Source organism: Panthera onca, chromosome A1 (genome assembly GCF_046562875.1).
Source record: "Panthera onca isolate mPanOnc1 chromosome A1, mPanOnc1 haplotype 2, whole genome shotgun sequence".
Taxonomy (NCBI): Eukaryota; Metazoa; Chordata; class Mammalia; order Carnivora; family Felidae; genus Panthera; species Panthera onca.
This window is the reverse complement of record NC_138339.1, coordinates 218978754-218995993: the sequence shown is the minus strand read 5'-3', so window position 1 is coordinate 218995993 and position 17240 is coordinate 218978754. Positions and strand designations below refer to the sequence as shown.

General features: G+C 41.9%; 1 protein-coding gene across 1 annotated transcript in view; it reads left to right on the top strand.

Moving 5' to 3' along the window:
• Positions 1-12442, top strand: part of EBPL (EBP like) — a 31936-nt gene extending 19494 nt beyond the window's left edge. Inside the window, exons 2-4 of the mRNA XM_060637923.3 lie at positions 4129-4198; positions 10287-10425; positions 11936-12442. Coding sequence (XP_060493906.1) covers positions 4129-4198; positions 10287-10425; positions 11936-12176 — 450 coding nt within the window. The 3' untranslated portion in view covers positions 12177-12442. The remainder of the gene's footprint in view (positions 1-4128; positions 4199-10286; positions 10426-11935) is intronic.
• The last annotated feature ends 4798 nt before the right edge of the window (positions 12443-17240 follow it).

The window sequence follows — 17240 nt, the reverse complement described above, 5'->3', positions numbered from 1 at the left end:
TGATCCACATCCTTGTCAGTATTTGGTGTGGTCACTATTTTTTATTTTGCCATCCTGATAGGTGAGTAGTACTAACTTGTTATGGTTTTAATTGGCATTTCCCTGTCCGCTAATGATGTGGAACATCTTTTCATGTGTTTGCTGTCTGTATATCCTCTTTGGGGAAATGTGTCTTCATTTCTTTTGCCCATTTTCCAAATGGATTGTTTGGGTGGTAGTGGTGGTTTAACTGTTACTCCCCCCCCCCCCCTTTATTTCTTATTCTTTTAGTAAACATTTGTCAACATGTACATCTATCAGGCATTTGGGATACAGAGATAAAAGACAAAGACTTTTCCCTAAAGGAACTGACAGTTTTGAGGAAGAGATAAGCAAGCAGGTTTCTATGTAGGAGAGGCACCCACTTCCCACCAAGAGAATCAGGGAAGCCTTGCTTCCTGGAAGAGGCAGCATCCAATCAGCATGTGGAGGCATGAATATATTTTTTATACTTTACATATATTACAGCTGACCCTTGAAGTCATGAGTTGTACTGCACAGGTCCACTTACATGTGGGTTGTTTTGATAAATACGGTACAATACTGTAAGTGTTTTTTCCTTATGGTTGTCTTAATAATTAATTTTCTCTGGCTCACTTTATTGTCAAAATATAGTATATAATACATATGGCATGCAAAATATGTGTTAATCAATTGTTTATGTTATCAGTAGGGCTTCCAGTCATCAGCAGGCTGTTGGTAGTTAAGTTTTTGGAGAGTTAAAAATTATATATGGATTTTTGACTGCACAGGGATTGGTGCCCCTAACCTGTGTTGTTAAACAGTCAGCTGCATACTGCCATTACATTTGAGACATTAATATAGTAAGAAATATACAGTGCCTTCTAAAAGCCCCTCAAGGTATCTTTCTAAGTAATTCGTTATATGAACTTGTCATTAATTCAAGATTAGCAAACGCTGGACACAAAATATCATCCTGGGTTCTTAACGATTCTAAGATAAGACAACATCCCAGACCCTAAAGATGTCTGATCCAATGAGGACAGGAGATCCATAACCAGCAGACAGTTGACTATAGAAGCACAAACTTAGGAACACAGGAGATTGAGAAATTCATCACTAAGAGGTTTGGGAAGATCTCTTGGAGAGGAAGGATTTGAGCTGGCATTTGAAAAAGTAATAGAACTTAAACAGGTAGATATAAAAGGGAGAAATTTTGTTAAACACTCATAGGTCCCTGCTTGTTATAGATTGCCAGATCCCCATCTTGTTCTTACTCACAGAGTTGCTTCTGAGGAAAGGTCCTGGACCTAATGCCAGAGTCTGTGTTTTACTAATGCTCCAGTTAAAGAGATTGTGACTGGAAGTCATGTCTAGTTTTAGGATGAGATCCACAATCTAATTTTAGGAGGTCCTTTCTCTTATAGATAGATGGACTGAGCCCTATAGAGGGTCAGATTCAGCCCAGCCTTATTGCTCCCACTGGCCAGACCAGTGGCTGTATTTTATCTAGAAAGTCCCCAGGCCAAGCCAGGGAAGTGGTGTGTATTTCCTGCTATGTTTCTGCTAAAAAAAAAAAAAAAAAAAAAAATTGATTGGTGAAAATAAAGTGTTTCAAAGTGGATAGGGAGTACTTCTTATTTTTAAACATTGCTGTTTATCTCCTATGTAATTTTTTAAAATCTCCTTTAAAGAATATAATGTTTACATATACTCTGAGGTAAACCCCATTTACCAAGTAAGTAACGTAACAAAACAAACCAACTTTAAAGCTTCTGTTTGGCAGGGATTAGCATGGGTAAGAAAATGGAAGATATTAATGAGATGGGGAGAAAATCAGATTTCTTCTCTCAGTCAGAGAAAAGAAAGGCGATTACAAACTGTAATGTAAACAAAAATATAAGAAAGTCAGGGCCCAAATATGTAGCAAACTAAAATATAGCATGATTTTGAGAAATTTGTGAGTGTAATAAGGGATATTCCAGCTGCCACATTCTTCTTAAATGACAAGTCAAAATACTCAATCTGGAGAGAGAGAAGTTGCAGCCCTTTGCAGTGAATGACGTTTACATAATCACCGTGTTGTAAATGCTGTTGATTTTCAGCCTTTAGAATCTACATATAAATAAAATAGGAAGACAAAAAACGTTTACAGAACAAGAATGGAAATGTAATCAATCTTAGCAATGTACAAAGTAGACAGGAGTGGGGCACTGGAAATGGGGAGAAAAGAAGAAAGCATGGTGGGGGCTAGCATTCTCCTCCCAGATGCTGTGCAACACTGATGAGTAAGTTGAGGTTTTAAGTTTACTACTTAAGTGACAAATTTGGGTAACTAATGGAAGAATTAAAGAGAAAAATATAGCTATTTGAAAGGTTTAGGACATGCCACTCTAAGCTATGCCACTTTGGCATATTGATTATTTTGAGTGGAAGGCAATTGGAAAGCAGCAGATGTGGGAAGGCTTTCTACCGTAGGCTTTCTGGCCTCCTCCTTTCTACCTAAAATCAGATCGTTAAATTTCCCATGAGAAAGGTGCCCTCTCTGTACCAGGAAGAGAAGAATGTTCTTATCACCGGAGACTGGGAGTCGATGCTGAACTGGGCCTCTACAAACAAACCTACTAAAATAACCCTTATCTTCCATTAGTTTCCCTCATATATTTCTTAGTCAATTTCCCACAATTTACTGTCCCTAGTCCAAGCCCCTTTGTCTTGTCACATCTCCATAATTTATTGTTCTTTGTGTAAAAAAGTATATAAACCTTTTGGCCTAATAGCTTCTTTGGGTCTTTGTTTTCCTTTTAAGGACTTCCATGTTCATGTAGAAATATTAAATAAAACTTGCGTGCTTTCCTCCTGTTAGTCCATCATGTCAGTTAATTCTTAGGCCAGCTCCTGGGTCTAAGAGCGCAGAAGGAAGGTTTTCCACCCCTATGCTGTCCAAAAACCTGTAGAGTGTGGGGAAGCAGAGGGTAGACATCTATTAAATCATAGTTTTTCAGGATTGGCAGCTAATTGAGAATGTCTAAAGAAATAGCAGTGTCAAGTATATTGTGAGTTAGGACAATAATCCCCAGAACTAAATACAGAAGTGGCTCTAAATGGTAAACTCTGGGAAGCAGCACTATAAGTGAGCAGGGAATAGGGAGAGATACAGTTTTAATGTCATATAAGCAGTTGCGTTGATAAAAAAGAAATGGGAAAAAAAAGTTGTATTGACCAGCGATAAAATTTGTTCAAAGGAGGGACCCCTGGGTGGCTCAGTCGGTTAAGTGTCTGACTTCAGCCCAGGTCATGATCTCCTGGTTTGTGAGTTTGAGCCCCACATCGGGCTCTGTGCTGACAGCATGGAGCCTGCTTCAGATCTCCTGCCTTGCTCTCTCTGCTCCTCCTCTGCTTGTGCTCTCTCTCTCAAAAATAAATAAACTTAAAAAACATTTTTTTTAATTTGTTCAAAGGAGCAGCATGCCAGTCAGATTCCCCAGTGAATTCTAATTAATTAGTTTTGAAATTTTAAGCAAAGAAACATTTCGGTGATATAAAAATACTAAGTGTGATTGCAGGTATTTTATTACCTAAAATTTAAAATGTAGCCTGTAAGTGTTTTAATTTTCCTAAATTTGCCCTATGTGCAGGAAAAAGAATTATTTCAGGTCTGATACAGATAGGTGAATACCACTTTTGTTAAGAGAGATCTTGGATTTTTTTTTTTTTTTTTTTTTTTTTTTTGAGGCAAGACAAAATGAACTGCTGTGAGGTACCTCTCAAAGGTACAAAATTTTTGGAATCATCCAGAATTTAGCCTGTTTAATATAACATTTAAGCTCTTTCCTTGTGCAAAATTTTCAATTTATTTTTTCCCATAAGAACACACCTCTAAATTTATAATGCCAATCATTGAAAAACAGCATTTATTATATAAACATTCCCTCTGTCTGCAAGGCCTGGGCATCAGTCTCTAGGATCACACCCCACCGGCTTGTGTAGGTGCTTGCAGGTATGATGTTCAGAGGGAGCAGACCAGGAGGTGGGCTCCTGGGGACGTGGCCATGTGAAGCCATGTATCTCCGGTGCCATCCTGTGGTTGTGATGCTGAATTAGAGCATGTTTTCATTTTCTTTCCAGGAAGGCCCTTTTGTCTACTTGTCTTTCGTAGGAAACATCGCAGATTCCGAAGGCTTGATTGCTTCATTGTGTGAGTAATTTAAAATGTTTGCATTTGAAACGTTTGAGGAGATTAATTGCAAGTGTGGCTGTCCATTAAATGAGTACCTGTAGCACAAATTGTATGATTTCATTTATGTGAAATGTCCAGAATAGGTGAATCTAAAGACACAGATTATAGGTTGGTGGTTGCCTAGAACCATGCAGAGAAGGGGTGCCAGAGGAGGAGGGTGAAGAATGAATGACTGATAATGGGTATGGGTTTCTTTGCAGGGGGAGGGGTTAATGAAATGTTTGAAAAATTTCATTGTGATGATTCAAATCTGTGAGTGTACCGAAACCCATTGAATTGGACACTTTAAATGGGTGCCTTGTATGACACGTGAATCATATCTCAATAAAGCTGTATACTAAAAAATATTCTTAGTGCAGATTGAAGAGTTTGCGGTATTTAAACTGGGTGTTTCCCATACTTTTAATATCAGCTCTCGGTTTATTATATATATGTATCTGTAGTCTTGTAGATAATTTCCAAAACTCCTGCTGCTCTGCAGGGCTATTAACTGATTTTCCCTATCTTCTTCATGCTTACTGTAAATCAGTTGACGTTCCATCAGTTAGTATCGACTTCCTCTCTTGTACTGTGTCAATTTTGACAAGTGAGCCGTGTAACAACAGAGTCCTTTGCCACTATTACAGAACTGGCTTGTGCAAGGTAACTTCTTTCAGATTTTGCTTCTGAAATTCTGCGTCATTTATCTCGTTTCTTCCCTGATTCTGAAATCAGATCCTCCAGCCAGGATCTGTGTTGGGACTCCGGTTTGTCACTAGTGTTAGGAAACTTCTGGAGAATTGAGAGAGCTATAGTTAGTGCTTCTCAAAGCAAACCATGTGTCATCTTTGATGCCTGCCAGGTCCTAGCCAATGGTAGCTCAGGGAGCCTGATCCCCACTTTAGGAGTGAAATGCTGCTTGTGCACCTTTGTGTGTGTAATGTGATGAGTTGGCCAGATTAAACTGTGCTTGGGAATTGCCTGGGAGGCCCGAAGGCTGAAAGACCCCAGCCTAAGTCATTGTCCTCCACCCTGGCTGCCTGGCCTGGCATCAGAGCAAGTGAACAGCCCAGATTTGACTTAGTCCCATGAAATGCAAATGTCTAACATGATTTTTTTTTTATATAAAGATTTTATTTTTAAGTAATCTCTACAACCAATATGAGGCTCGAACTCACGACCCCAAGATCAAGAGTCACACACTCCTCCAACTGAGCCAGCCAGGCACCCCTCTTCCCACTTAACATGATTTTTATCAGTCATCTTCAGTTTACATTTTTTGCCTTAAAAAAAGTGAAAGCCCATTTAATGGTGGGGTCTTTTATTCTTGAGAAAAGGAAAATCCAATAGATTAAAGTAGTACTTCTCAGACATTAAAGTGCACCAGATTGCCTTGGGCTCTTGTTAAAATACAGATTCTGATTCAGAGGGTCTAGGGTAAGGCCTCCCAGATGTTGATCAGTAGACTATCCTTAGATTCACAAGGATGTAGAGCTGGCTTATAAGCATTATGTGGACCCTGTTAAAGGAGAATTATTTATGCCACTGGTTAAAGATGATAAAGAAGAATTTATTTAGGAGGTACTACTACAGTGGGGGCTTGTAGCAGGGGAGAAAGATCGGGCTCAACTCCAAATACAGCAAGGAAGGTGGACCTTTTTTTTAATGTTTATTTATTTATTTATTTTTTAAAATTTTTTTTTTCAACGTTTTTTTATTTATTTTTGGGACAGAGAGAGACAGAGCATGAACGGGGGAGGGGCAGAGAGAGAGGGAGACACAGAATCGGAAACAGGCTCCAGTCTCCGAGCCATCAGCCCAGAGCCTGACGCAGGGCTCGAACTCACGGACCGCGAGATCGTGACCTGGCTGAAGTCGGACGCTTAACCGACTGCGCCACCCAGGCGCCCCTAATGTTTATTTATTTTTGAGAGAGACAGAGACAGAGTGTGAGTGGGGCAGGGGCAGAGAGAGAGGGAGACAGAATCTGGAGCAGGCTCCAGGCTCTGAGCAAGCTGTCAGCACAGAGCCTGACGCAGGGTTCGAACTCACAAACTGTGAGATCATGACCTGAGCTGAAGTTGGACGCCCAAACAACTGAGCCACCCAGGCGCCCCAGGAAGGTGGAGCTTTATAGCCAAGAAGCAGGTGGGGTCAGTGGATGGAAAATTACTAAGAAGAAACATTGAGGTTTGGAGGGTTCTTAATACACTGACTCAACAGGATTCTTGCTGCAGGCAGGCCAGGGTGATATGACATACAGGGTGTGGATGAGGAATTTGATCAGTTATCAAGAGTGATCAAGTATCTGCACCCCCATGTTCACGGTAGCATTATTCACAGTAGCAAAGGCATGGAAACAACCTAAGTATCCATTGATGAATGAATGGATAAAGTGTGTGTGTGTGTGTGTGTGTGTGTGTGTGTGTGTATGCACGTGTGCATGCAGTGGAATACTATTTAGCCATAAAAAATCAAGAAATTCTGCCATTGTGACAACATGGTTGTACCTTGAGGGCATTGTGCTAAGTGAAACAAGCCAGACAGAGAAAGACAAATACTATATGATCTCACTTATATGTGGAATCCTAATTAAAAAAAAAAAAGGCAAAAACAAAACTGAAACTCATAGAAAAAGAGATCAGATTTGTGGGGTGTGGAGATTGAGGGAATTGGATAAAGGTGATTAAGAAGTGCAAACCTCTAGTTACAAGATAGAGGAGTACTGAGGATGTAATGTACCACATAATGACTCTAGTTACCACTGCTATAAGTTTTCAAGAGAGCTCTCATCATCAAGAAGAAAGCACCTCTTTTTCTCATTTTTTTTTGTATCTGTGTAAAGTAATGGATGTTCACTAAACTCATTGCAGTCATTTCACAACAGATGTAAACCAAGTCAATGTGTTGCACACCTTATACCTACCCAGTGCTGCTTGTCAGTTACATCTCAACAAAACTGGTGGTGGGGGAAGCGAGCAGATACCAAGAAAGGGGGATTTTTGCTGTCGTGACCTAGTAGGATTCTTGGCTAAAACTGGACTAAGCGAGCTGAGGACAGAGCCCTGGACGGGGGGCCTTGTTGAGGAGAGGGCTCAGAGGACCCCGACTCAAACTTGGTCAAGAAGACAGTCTTTGTCACCCCTCACCCTCTCCTAATCACTCTGGGGTGAAGGGCCCAGCTGTGGCTCAGGGACTGGGATCCTACTCCAGCCCCAGCGTGTCTTTCCCTCTAAACTTCTGCCTGAGCCTGGCAGTCAGTCACAGAATAAATGATACTAATCACATCATCAGGCTTACTAACACTGTGTTTGCCCTTTTGCTATCTAGGTGTTTAACCAGCAGAAAAAATGACCAGAGTTAGGTGGCAGAGGAGGAGATGCCAGAGGCATGATGCGCTGGGACCACCTTCCTCTCCAGCAGTGACCCTGGGCCCCATCCACGTGCGTGCAGGCATGCATACACACACACACACACACACACACACACACACACACACACACACACAGTCTCCTTCAGCTCTGCTGAACTAAATGTGATTTCAGACACACCGTGTTCCCTCCGTTCCAGGCCTTTGTGATGCGCGTGCTCCTCCCTGAAGCACCCTCTCCTTCACCCAGTTCATGGGTCACCTCTTGTGGTGTAAGGCCCGAGATTAAAATCCGTTATTATGTGTGCCTTGACATCTGATAAAATCTGGAGGGACTTCACCCAGTTCATGGGTCACCTCTTGTGGTGTAAGGCCCGAGATTAAAATCCGTTATTATGTGTGCCTTGACATCTGATAAAATCTGGAGGGACTCACATGGCCTAACCATAAGAGGAACCCCACTCTGCTTCCTCATGTGAGGTCCCCTAGCCAAGCGACCCTCCTTGTCACAGGGACCAGGCATGGTGCCTACGGGTCCCTGAGGAGCAAGTGGGCTTCAGTTCCTTGCCAGCCCCCAAATTATTGGAGGAAGCCAATCCCATCTTGCCTCAGGAACCAGGCCACCCCATTGTCGTTACTGCAGAGCTGGCTCCTGTGGCCCCTCCTAGTTCACTCCGTCTCTAAGTGCACCCCCCATCCCACCCAGTGCGGCCCTGTGTGGTGCAATGTCATCTCTCCCCAGGCTGTGAGTGTGTGTGACTAGTAAATTGCCATCAACCTCATCTATCCAGTGCCACCTGTCTTATGTGGCCATCCCTATAACCCGAGGGTGGGACTCCTTCCCTCACCAACAGGGGGAAGAGGAAGTGATCAAAACACCTCACCTCCCTCATCTGGCTTAAAGTGTCACTTCCTCCATGTCCCATGCTCAGTTGCCATCACTTATGACAGGGTCCAACCTCATGGAACGGGAGCTCCCAGCGGGCCACCTGTGCCCTAGGCCCTAGCTGATGCTACATTCCCCAAGCCCAGCACAGAACCTTCCATATGCTCCAGAAGATTTGTTGAATTAAAGAATGAATGAATGGTGTTATTTTTGAGTGTCTAAACAACTACTAATCTCTTAGTTCCTAAAGTACTGACATTTTTCTTAAGTGACACTTCCTTAGACTTGGGGTGCACTAGAGGGAACACTTCAGGTATTGTGTTTGTGTTTAGATTTACAGGAAAAGCTTCCTTTCACTAGTATGTTGTTTTTCAGTTCATTCCTGGGCTGGCGGTCGGCTAAGGACTAGCAGGAGAGCTCTGCCTGTCCTGCTGGCCCTGTCTGGCCTTTCAGAGTCTCTGCTCAGCTTGTGTCTGTGTGTTATCTCATTAAATGACTAATCCTGTTTATTGGCCTTTCTTTCTGCCAAGACAGCCTTTCATTAGAACCTGTTGTCCCTAGCCCTGAGGGATCCTACCTTGGGCCATTAATAGAGACTAGAGCTTTGTCCTGCTGCTTCACCAATCCCGATTATGTAGCTAATATTTGATGATTCATACCTTGTCTAAATAATGTGAGAATAGTATTGAAAGGAGAGAAGAGGTGAGACTTTCATTTAAAAATATTTTTTTTAATGTTTATTTTTGAGAGAGAGAGACAGAGTGTGAGCTGGGGAAGGGGCAGAGAGAGAATCCAAAGCAGGCTCCAGGTTCTGAGCTGTCAGCACAGAGCCTGATGTAGGACTCGAACCCACCAACTGTGGGATTGGATCATGACCTGAGCTGATGTCAGATGCTTAACCAGCTGAGCCACCCAGGTGCCCCGAGACTTTGATTTTTTTTACTCTGATCATTTGAGATCTTAGGACTGGCATGTATTAGTTTGATAAATTAAAAAAAAGGAAGAGGGAGAGAGGGAAGGAGGGAGAGAGGGAAATAGAGAGGAAGGAAGGAAGGAAGGGTGGGTTGGCTCTCCCAGTGCATGGCTCTCAGTCCTGCTCTAAAAAGACTTTCTCACCTCATTCTTTCTAGAAGAAACAATCCTGATAATGGGGTCTGGAAAGATCTTTTAGGGCATGCCCACTTCCTGGTGAACACATTTGAGGCCTTTGTGGTGGCTGTTGTTAGTGACTCCTGTCTGGACTGAAACATCCCCTTTGTCCATGTGGGATTCATTCTCTGTGTCATTACCATTCCACCCTCCTCCCCCCGAACCTCCCCACTGCCAGTACAGGGCTCAATTTCTCTTCAATTATTAATAAACACATGTTTTTTTAATAAACATTTCCTTAATAATAATTTTCCCACATCTAGATTATACCTACAGACTTTATATGGGAATTTTGAAGTAAGGAACTGTAACACAGTTAACAAGCTAATTATTAGAGGTGGTCTTTGCAAAATCTGGCTGTGTTGAGTTAATTCAGAATTCTGTTGCTTATAATAATGAGAGCAGGGGTGAAAAGGGCACATGTATGCAAGCACTTTGGGAACGAAATCCTTTCACAAATATACCAAGATATTGTTATTAGTACTTGTGCGGTAAATGCGTTTCAGCCTCCGTTCTCCTCTTGCCTTCCACTAAGGCATTATGGGCAGCGTAGGGAGTGACAGTTTGTCTTTTTGTCTCCTCCTTAGGGGAAAAAAGGTCATTTTCACTGACTGTCATAAAAATAGTTGCCAGATGAGTAACAAAATGTATTTCACTTTTAGGGAAAGAATATGGCAAAGCTGATGCAAGATGGCTTTATTTTGACCCAACCATTGTGTCTTTGGAAATTCTGACTGTTGTCTTGGATGGGTCTCTGGCATTGGTCCTCATTTATGCCATAGTCAAAGAGAAATATTATCGGTAAGTGCTCTTCTCCTGGCCTGCTGAAGAGAGGAGAAACATTAGCTGTCTCGATGCCTACATGGCATTTGGAGTAGATTAGGACCACATTCATTTGTTAGATTAGAAATGAAAATTGTTCAATATTAGATAGGAAGCGTGGTGCCACCAGGATAATTTCAGATGATTCAAAATAAAAACTATAGGAAATAGGATTGTAGGGACCACCTAGTCACTCTACGAGGAAGGAAGTGTGAAGAGCATTGGATGATTTTTCACCAATATTTTGGAAAGTAAAGGGTAATGCCTCCAACCCTTTCCCAATCGCCCCCCAAATCTTGAAAACTCCTATTCCAGGGGCGCCTGGTTGGCTCAGTCGGTTGAGCATCCGACTTCAGCTCAGGTCATGATCTTGCCATTCGTGAGCTTGGGCCACATCCAGAATCCACTTCAGATCTTCTGTCCCTCCCCTCTTTCTCTGCCCCTCCCCCACTTGCACTGTCTCTCTCAAAAATAAAAAAACCTTAAAAAAAAAAAAAAAAAAAGAAAACTCCTATTTCACTTTACACCAAGTAAATTCTCTTAATTTGGAATTAGACATGCAGGATAAATCTTTTCAGAAACAGGTTGTGGAGGGTGTGAGGAAGGCAGGAGAGAGGAAAGGGAGGAGAAAGGTGGAAGATTAACCACTGTCAGTCAGACTCTGAGACTTTGAACTCTCTTCCCTCCCTCCTACCCTTTCCCTTCCTTTCCTTCTTTCAGACAAAGTGACGTAGGGCAAATAGGATGCTATCCTGGAGATGATTCCCAAAACAATGTCAAATAGGCACAATTGCATTCAACTTTTTAGCGTCTTGAATCAAAGAAGTATTTTTTAAAGCTTCGTCACAAAATTTCAGTTTTGAACGAAACCTCTAAGGTCATTTAATCCACTTTCCTCCCACCCAATTTTACGTAGACAGTTGGCAGGAAAAATTAAATTTCTTCCTGGTGTCTTGATATATCTTTGTCTCTATGATCTTGGTTGTAGATTTACTACATGCACCCGTTTGTTTAGTACTTGAACCATCTATAATATCTGCATTGTTGAGTACTTACATATCCACGTATCTCATTTACTCTCCACCATATTCTTTGAGGAAGGAGCTGTTATTACTATCCCCTTTTACAGCCAGTAAAATTGTGGCTTGTAGCAAGATTCGCATCTAGGTCTCTCTTTGCTGGGTGAGATGTGACCTCCATAAATCTTCCTAAGAGTGGAACAGGATACCTGAGAGACTTTATTTAACTCTGAGGATAATCTTCTAGGAAGGGCAGTATTGCTTCTCCAGAGAAAGCATGGATCTCCCATGGATTAGAATGACTTGCCCCATTGAAGGAGCACTGTGGGAAACCTGAGGTCCAACTTCAGAGAGGTCTTCTGCTGTGGAAGACGGTGTTAATGCCGCCATTTAAGAAAAGATGTCAGGATTCAGGGTGACAGGCTGGGCTGAGCTGGCAGCTTCATCCCTTGTTCCTTTCTCTCTAACAGGCATTTCCTACAGATTACCCTGTGCGTGTGTGAATTATATGGCGGGTGGATGACCTTCTTCCCGGACTGGCTTATGGGAAGCCCCAACCTCAACACCGACAGTTGGCTCTACTTTGGGGTCTATCTGGTATTTTTCAATAGTGTGTGGGTTCTGATCCCAGGACTGTTACTGTGTCAGTCATGGGTAGAACTCAAGAAAATGTATTACAAAGGAACCAGTTCAGGGAAAAAGTTTCAGTGACTTTTCAAAATCACAAACACTGATTTCTTGCTTTATAAGCCAGAATGGATCAAACCTTCTTGTTTGGCCAAAATGTAATGCATTCCAGTGTATACTTTCCTTTTATAGTGTTGTTCCTCAGCAGCTTATTTCAAATTGATTGCAAGGTGGCAAGTCTTTGTTTTTGTTTTTGTTTTTGTTTTTCAATTAAATGACAATATGGGGAACAGAGAGTATATTTTAACTTGTAATAATAACATGTTTAATTATACACTTTTATGGCTCTATTAATTGTTCCACATTATTAAAGCCAATTATCATAAAATGCTATAGAGCATATTATATTAATTTTTTATTCCAAGAACATGTTGTTGCCTCAGCTTTTTTAAAAATGTAAATAAATCCAAGTTAGTTAACATATAGTGTAATAATAATTTCAGAAATAGAATTTAGTGACTCATCACTTGCCTCAGCGTTTAATCATCTCACTTATCTTTCGGTTACCAAAGTGAGACCAGACATGAAATGAATGCTTCTATTTTACATTTGTCCTTTATCAAATTTGTGAAGCCAACAGATATGATAGTAGCAGAACCCTGTGAGTAGATTAGAAATGGACCAAGTTTCCCACAGACAGGTGACACAAAAGGATACAAAAAGCTGCAATAAGTTTGACTGCACTAAAAGTACTCTGTTCATCAAGTCACCACTAAGAGAGTGGAAAAGGAACCCAGAAGGTAGAAGGTATTTGCAGTACATATTACTGACAAAGGACCCATCCTGAATAGTTAAAGAACTCCTGTAAGTCGATTAGAAAATCAAATTGAAAGTTAACAAAATATTTATGTTTTTTGTGGTTTTTTTGTTTTTTAATTTTTTTAATATTTATTCATTTTTGAGAGAGAGAGACGGAGCTCAAGCAGGGGTGGGCAGAGAGAGAAGGAGACAGAATCCCAAGCAGGCTTCAGGCTCTGAGCTGTAAGCACAGAGCCGGACGCAGGGCTCGAACCCACGAGCCATGAGATCATGACCTGAGCCGAAGTCAGACACTTAACCGACTGAGCCACCCAGGCGCCCCTTAACAAAATATTTCAATAACTACTTCATGAAAGAGAATATACAGATGAGAATTTAGGAAACCACAATAAGTTGTTCCTCCACACCTATCAAAATGGTAAAAGTGGGGCACCTAGGTGGCTCAGTTGGTTAAGCGTTCGACTTCAGCTCAGGTCATGATCTCAGTTTGTGGGTTCAAGCCCTGTGTCGGGCTCTGTGCATCAGGCTCTGTTCTGAGAGTTCAGAGCCTGGATCCTGCTTCAGATTCTGTGTCTGTCTCTCTCTCTCTCTGCCCTTCCCCCACTCATGCTCTTGTCTCTCTCTCAAAAATAAACAAAATGCTAAAAGTAAAAAGACTGACAATGAGGAGTGTTGGTGACAAGGTGGAACAAGAACTCTCATGCAGCGCCGGTGGGAACGTAAAGTGGAAAACTGTTTAGAAATAACTATTAAAACTGGACGTGTACGCGCTTAGAACCCAGTAATCTGACTCTTAGGTATACACCTCCCAGAAGTGCTTACTATATGCACCAGAATGGCAGCATTATTCATTTAATAACCCCAAACTGGAAACACCTTAAATGAATATATTGTAATACAGACACACGGCAGACTAGAAACCAATGCAAATTAACAACTAGTGTTACGACAATGCAGATGAATTTTACAATGATGAACAAAAGAAGCCAGACTAAAAGAATATGTATTGTATGATTTTGTTTACATAAGGTCCCAAACCAGGTAAAACTGTGGTGTTAGAAAACAGGATAGTCTCAGTCAGTTAAGCATCAGACTCTTGATTTCTGCTCAGGTCACAATCTCACGGTTCTGTGCTGACACCACAAGGAACCTGCCTGCTATTCTCTGTGCCCCTCTACTAAGTAAACTTAAAACAAAAAAGAAAAAGGAAAAAGAAAACAGGATAAAGGTTGCCCTTGGGGAAGACAGTTGGATGTACTGATAGGGAGAAGTCATGAGAGGATTTCTGAGATGTTGTTAGTCTATTTATTTTTCATTTGCATGGTGGTTATAATAAATCTGATCATTCAGCTGTACACTTACAAATGGTACACTTCTCTCTATATATGTTCTGCTTCGATTTTAAAAGTCTATTTTTAGAAACTTTTTATTTTAGAGAGAGACAGAGACTATGAGTGGGGGAGAGGGACAGAGGGAGAGAGAGAGAATCCGAAGCAGGCTCCACGCTTGGTGCAAAGCCCAGTGTGGGGCTTAATCCCACGTTCTTGGGATCATGACCTGAGCTGAAATCGAGAGTCAGACACTCAACCGACTGAACCACCCAGGCACTCCTTAAAAGTTTATTTTTAAAAATCCCTGGTATGAAGACCTGGAAAATGTCTTCAGTGGACCCTCATGAAGAGGACACTGTGTCCTTGACAACAGATTCAGTGTAACAGGCTGTTTCTAACAGTGTCCCCGATGTGGGCAGAAGGCAGGATGCCAGAGGGAGAGTCTGTAAAAGCCTTTCCATGAGGGATTACCTAGTTGTTTCCAGAACTTTGCTCTCTGCTGATCTGGCTCAATCCAAGGGTGAACAGAGTGGGGAAAAATGGATGGGCCGCAACCCTGCAGGCAGTCCTGAAAACATGATGTCTCTCAACAGTTTTTGCTGAGTGCTGAATGGGAGAGAAATGGGGATTACAGACTTTGACAGGAACTTGGAGTACAGATACACGCTGCTGCCAAAGAAGGACAGATCTCAATGTTTTAGCAGTTAAGTGAGTTGGCGAGAAACAGTGTCCCAGTGTGAAAGTCTAACATATCCTGATAGAAGCCCTTCTCCCCATCAGAGAGAGGTGGGGGCAAGGTGCCAAGGCAATACTGTGTTTCACTGGTGCTAAGATAGATTTTTTCCTCCATATTTTAATATTTTAAAAATTAGAATGCATTTTATGGTTGCCGTGCCTCAGTTCGTTGGCTGTGGGTTTTTTTTTCTATCAAAGTATGAGGCATCTTATAATTAATGGTATCTTAGATTCAATTAAAGAAGTCACTATCTTCAGTGTTGTTCCTTCAAGCCTCAGTATCTCCAACTACTTGGAGGTGATAGTTCAAATTTACTTTAAAAGTCTAAATTTTGGAGGCGCCTGGGTGGCTCCGTTGGTTGAGCAACCCACTCTTGATTTCGGCTCAGGTCATGATCCCAGGGTCGTTGGATCGAGCCCTGTGCCGGGCTCCATGCTGAGCATGGAGTCTTCTTTGGATTTTCTCGCTCCCCCTCCCCTCCCTAAATAAATAAACAAATGTCTAAATTTTGCTTGGGGCCTTAGGGATCACTTACTTGCATACTCCCCTCCACCCCTCCTTCCATCCCTTCACGTTTGTTCCCTGGGAGCCAAGCACACAAGACAGGCTTGGAGGAATACATAAAATGATTTGCGGTAGGTTATTAATTGCTTATATTGTAGGTAACCAGATTCCTGCAAACAGGCTGTCCCGTCCCCAGTATTATTTACACTGTAAATTTCCTTTGCAGATTCTTCCTTTCCAGGTAACGTTGAGGCAGATGATCAGCATAACCAATCTAAATTCACTGTGTAAGTGATCGTTTCCTTGCATTTAATTATGTCAACTCTATAACTCCTGGAGTCCTAGCACCAGGACTCCGGGAAAGGTCCACAGATTGCAGAGTATGAAATTGTAAAATAATACTTTGTGTTTTGGTTTTTTTTTTAATTTTTTTTTTTTAACGTTTATTTATTTTTTGAGACAGAGAGAGACAGAGCATGAATGGGGCAGGGTCAGAGAGAGGGAGACACAGAATCCGAAACAGGCTCCAGGCTCTGACCCATCAGCCCACAGGCTCCAGCCTCTGAGCCAACAGCCCAGAGCCCGACGCGGGGCTCGAACTCACGGACCGCGAGATCATGACCTGAGCTGAAGTCGGCCGCTTAACCGACTAAGCCACCCAGGTGCCCCTGTAAAATAATACTTTGTCAGAGACAGGTTTGATTGAAGACAAAATGCAAAAAGTTTGGGGAAGAATCCTTTGTTTATTTTAAAATTATTATTGGGGGCACCTGGGTGGCTCAGTCGGTTTAGCGTCTGACTTCGCTCAGGTCATGATCTCGCGGTCCGTGAGTTCAAGCCCCACGTCGGGCTCTGTGCTGACGGCTCGGAGCCTGGAGCCTGCTTGGGATTCTGTGTTTCCCTCTCTCCCTGCCCCTCCCCTGCTCACTCTCTGTCTCTCAAACATAAATAAACATTAAAAAAAATTTTCTTTTTAATTATTAGAATCCACGAACCTTTTCTTGTTTGTTATGGAAGCTAGAGTTTGAATCTAAGGATAAATCATATATAAAGAGAATAATTGGGCAAGGCTTGCATGAACAAGGTAAACTGTTGCTATCTTTAATTTTAGTTAAATGCCTGTGAGGTAACAGGGAGGGCCTGGCAGGCCTAAGCATAATGTGAGCTAACGGTGAGGCTTCTCCACCTACTGCCCTTTTAGAATCTCTACACCTTCCCTTCCCCCTTTCCATTGCTTGACACAGACCCCAGACCTAACAAAATCCATTTCCCATCACCACTTCATTGTAGGAAACAAATCGCATCCATTAATTAATCTTAAGGTATCAATAATTGATCCTAGTGTGATGTATTACCCTTCCCAAGTGTACTTGCATAAAAAATGTATTACACAACTGATACATTTTCATTGCTGAGAAATGGAAAATTCAGATAAGCAAAAAGAAAACAAACATGCCCAGTATCATCAGGAAGAACCATTATTACAAATTTAGTTTCTGTTTCTCAAGCTCTTGTCTGTGCATGTATTAACATTTTGGGGAGACTTCAACCTTTGAAGTAGGGCGTTCACACCCCTTCCTTCCTCTCTCTCCCTTGCCCTCAGCTGATCATCAAGAAGCAGCGGTCCTACAGAACCAGCTGTGGATAGTATTACAGAACATGGCCCCATTCTTGAGAAATCCATGCACTTACAGAGGTTGATAGGTAGCAGTTATCATTTATTTTTGGAAACTAGTTTCCGTTGATGCTTATGTTGAC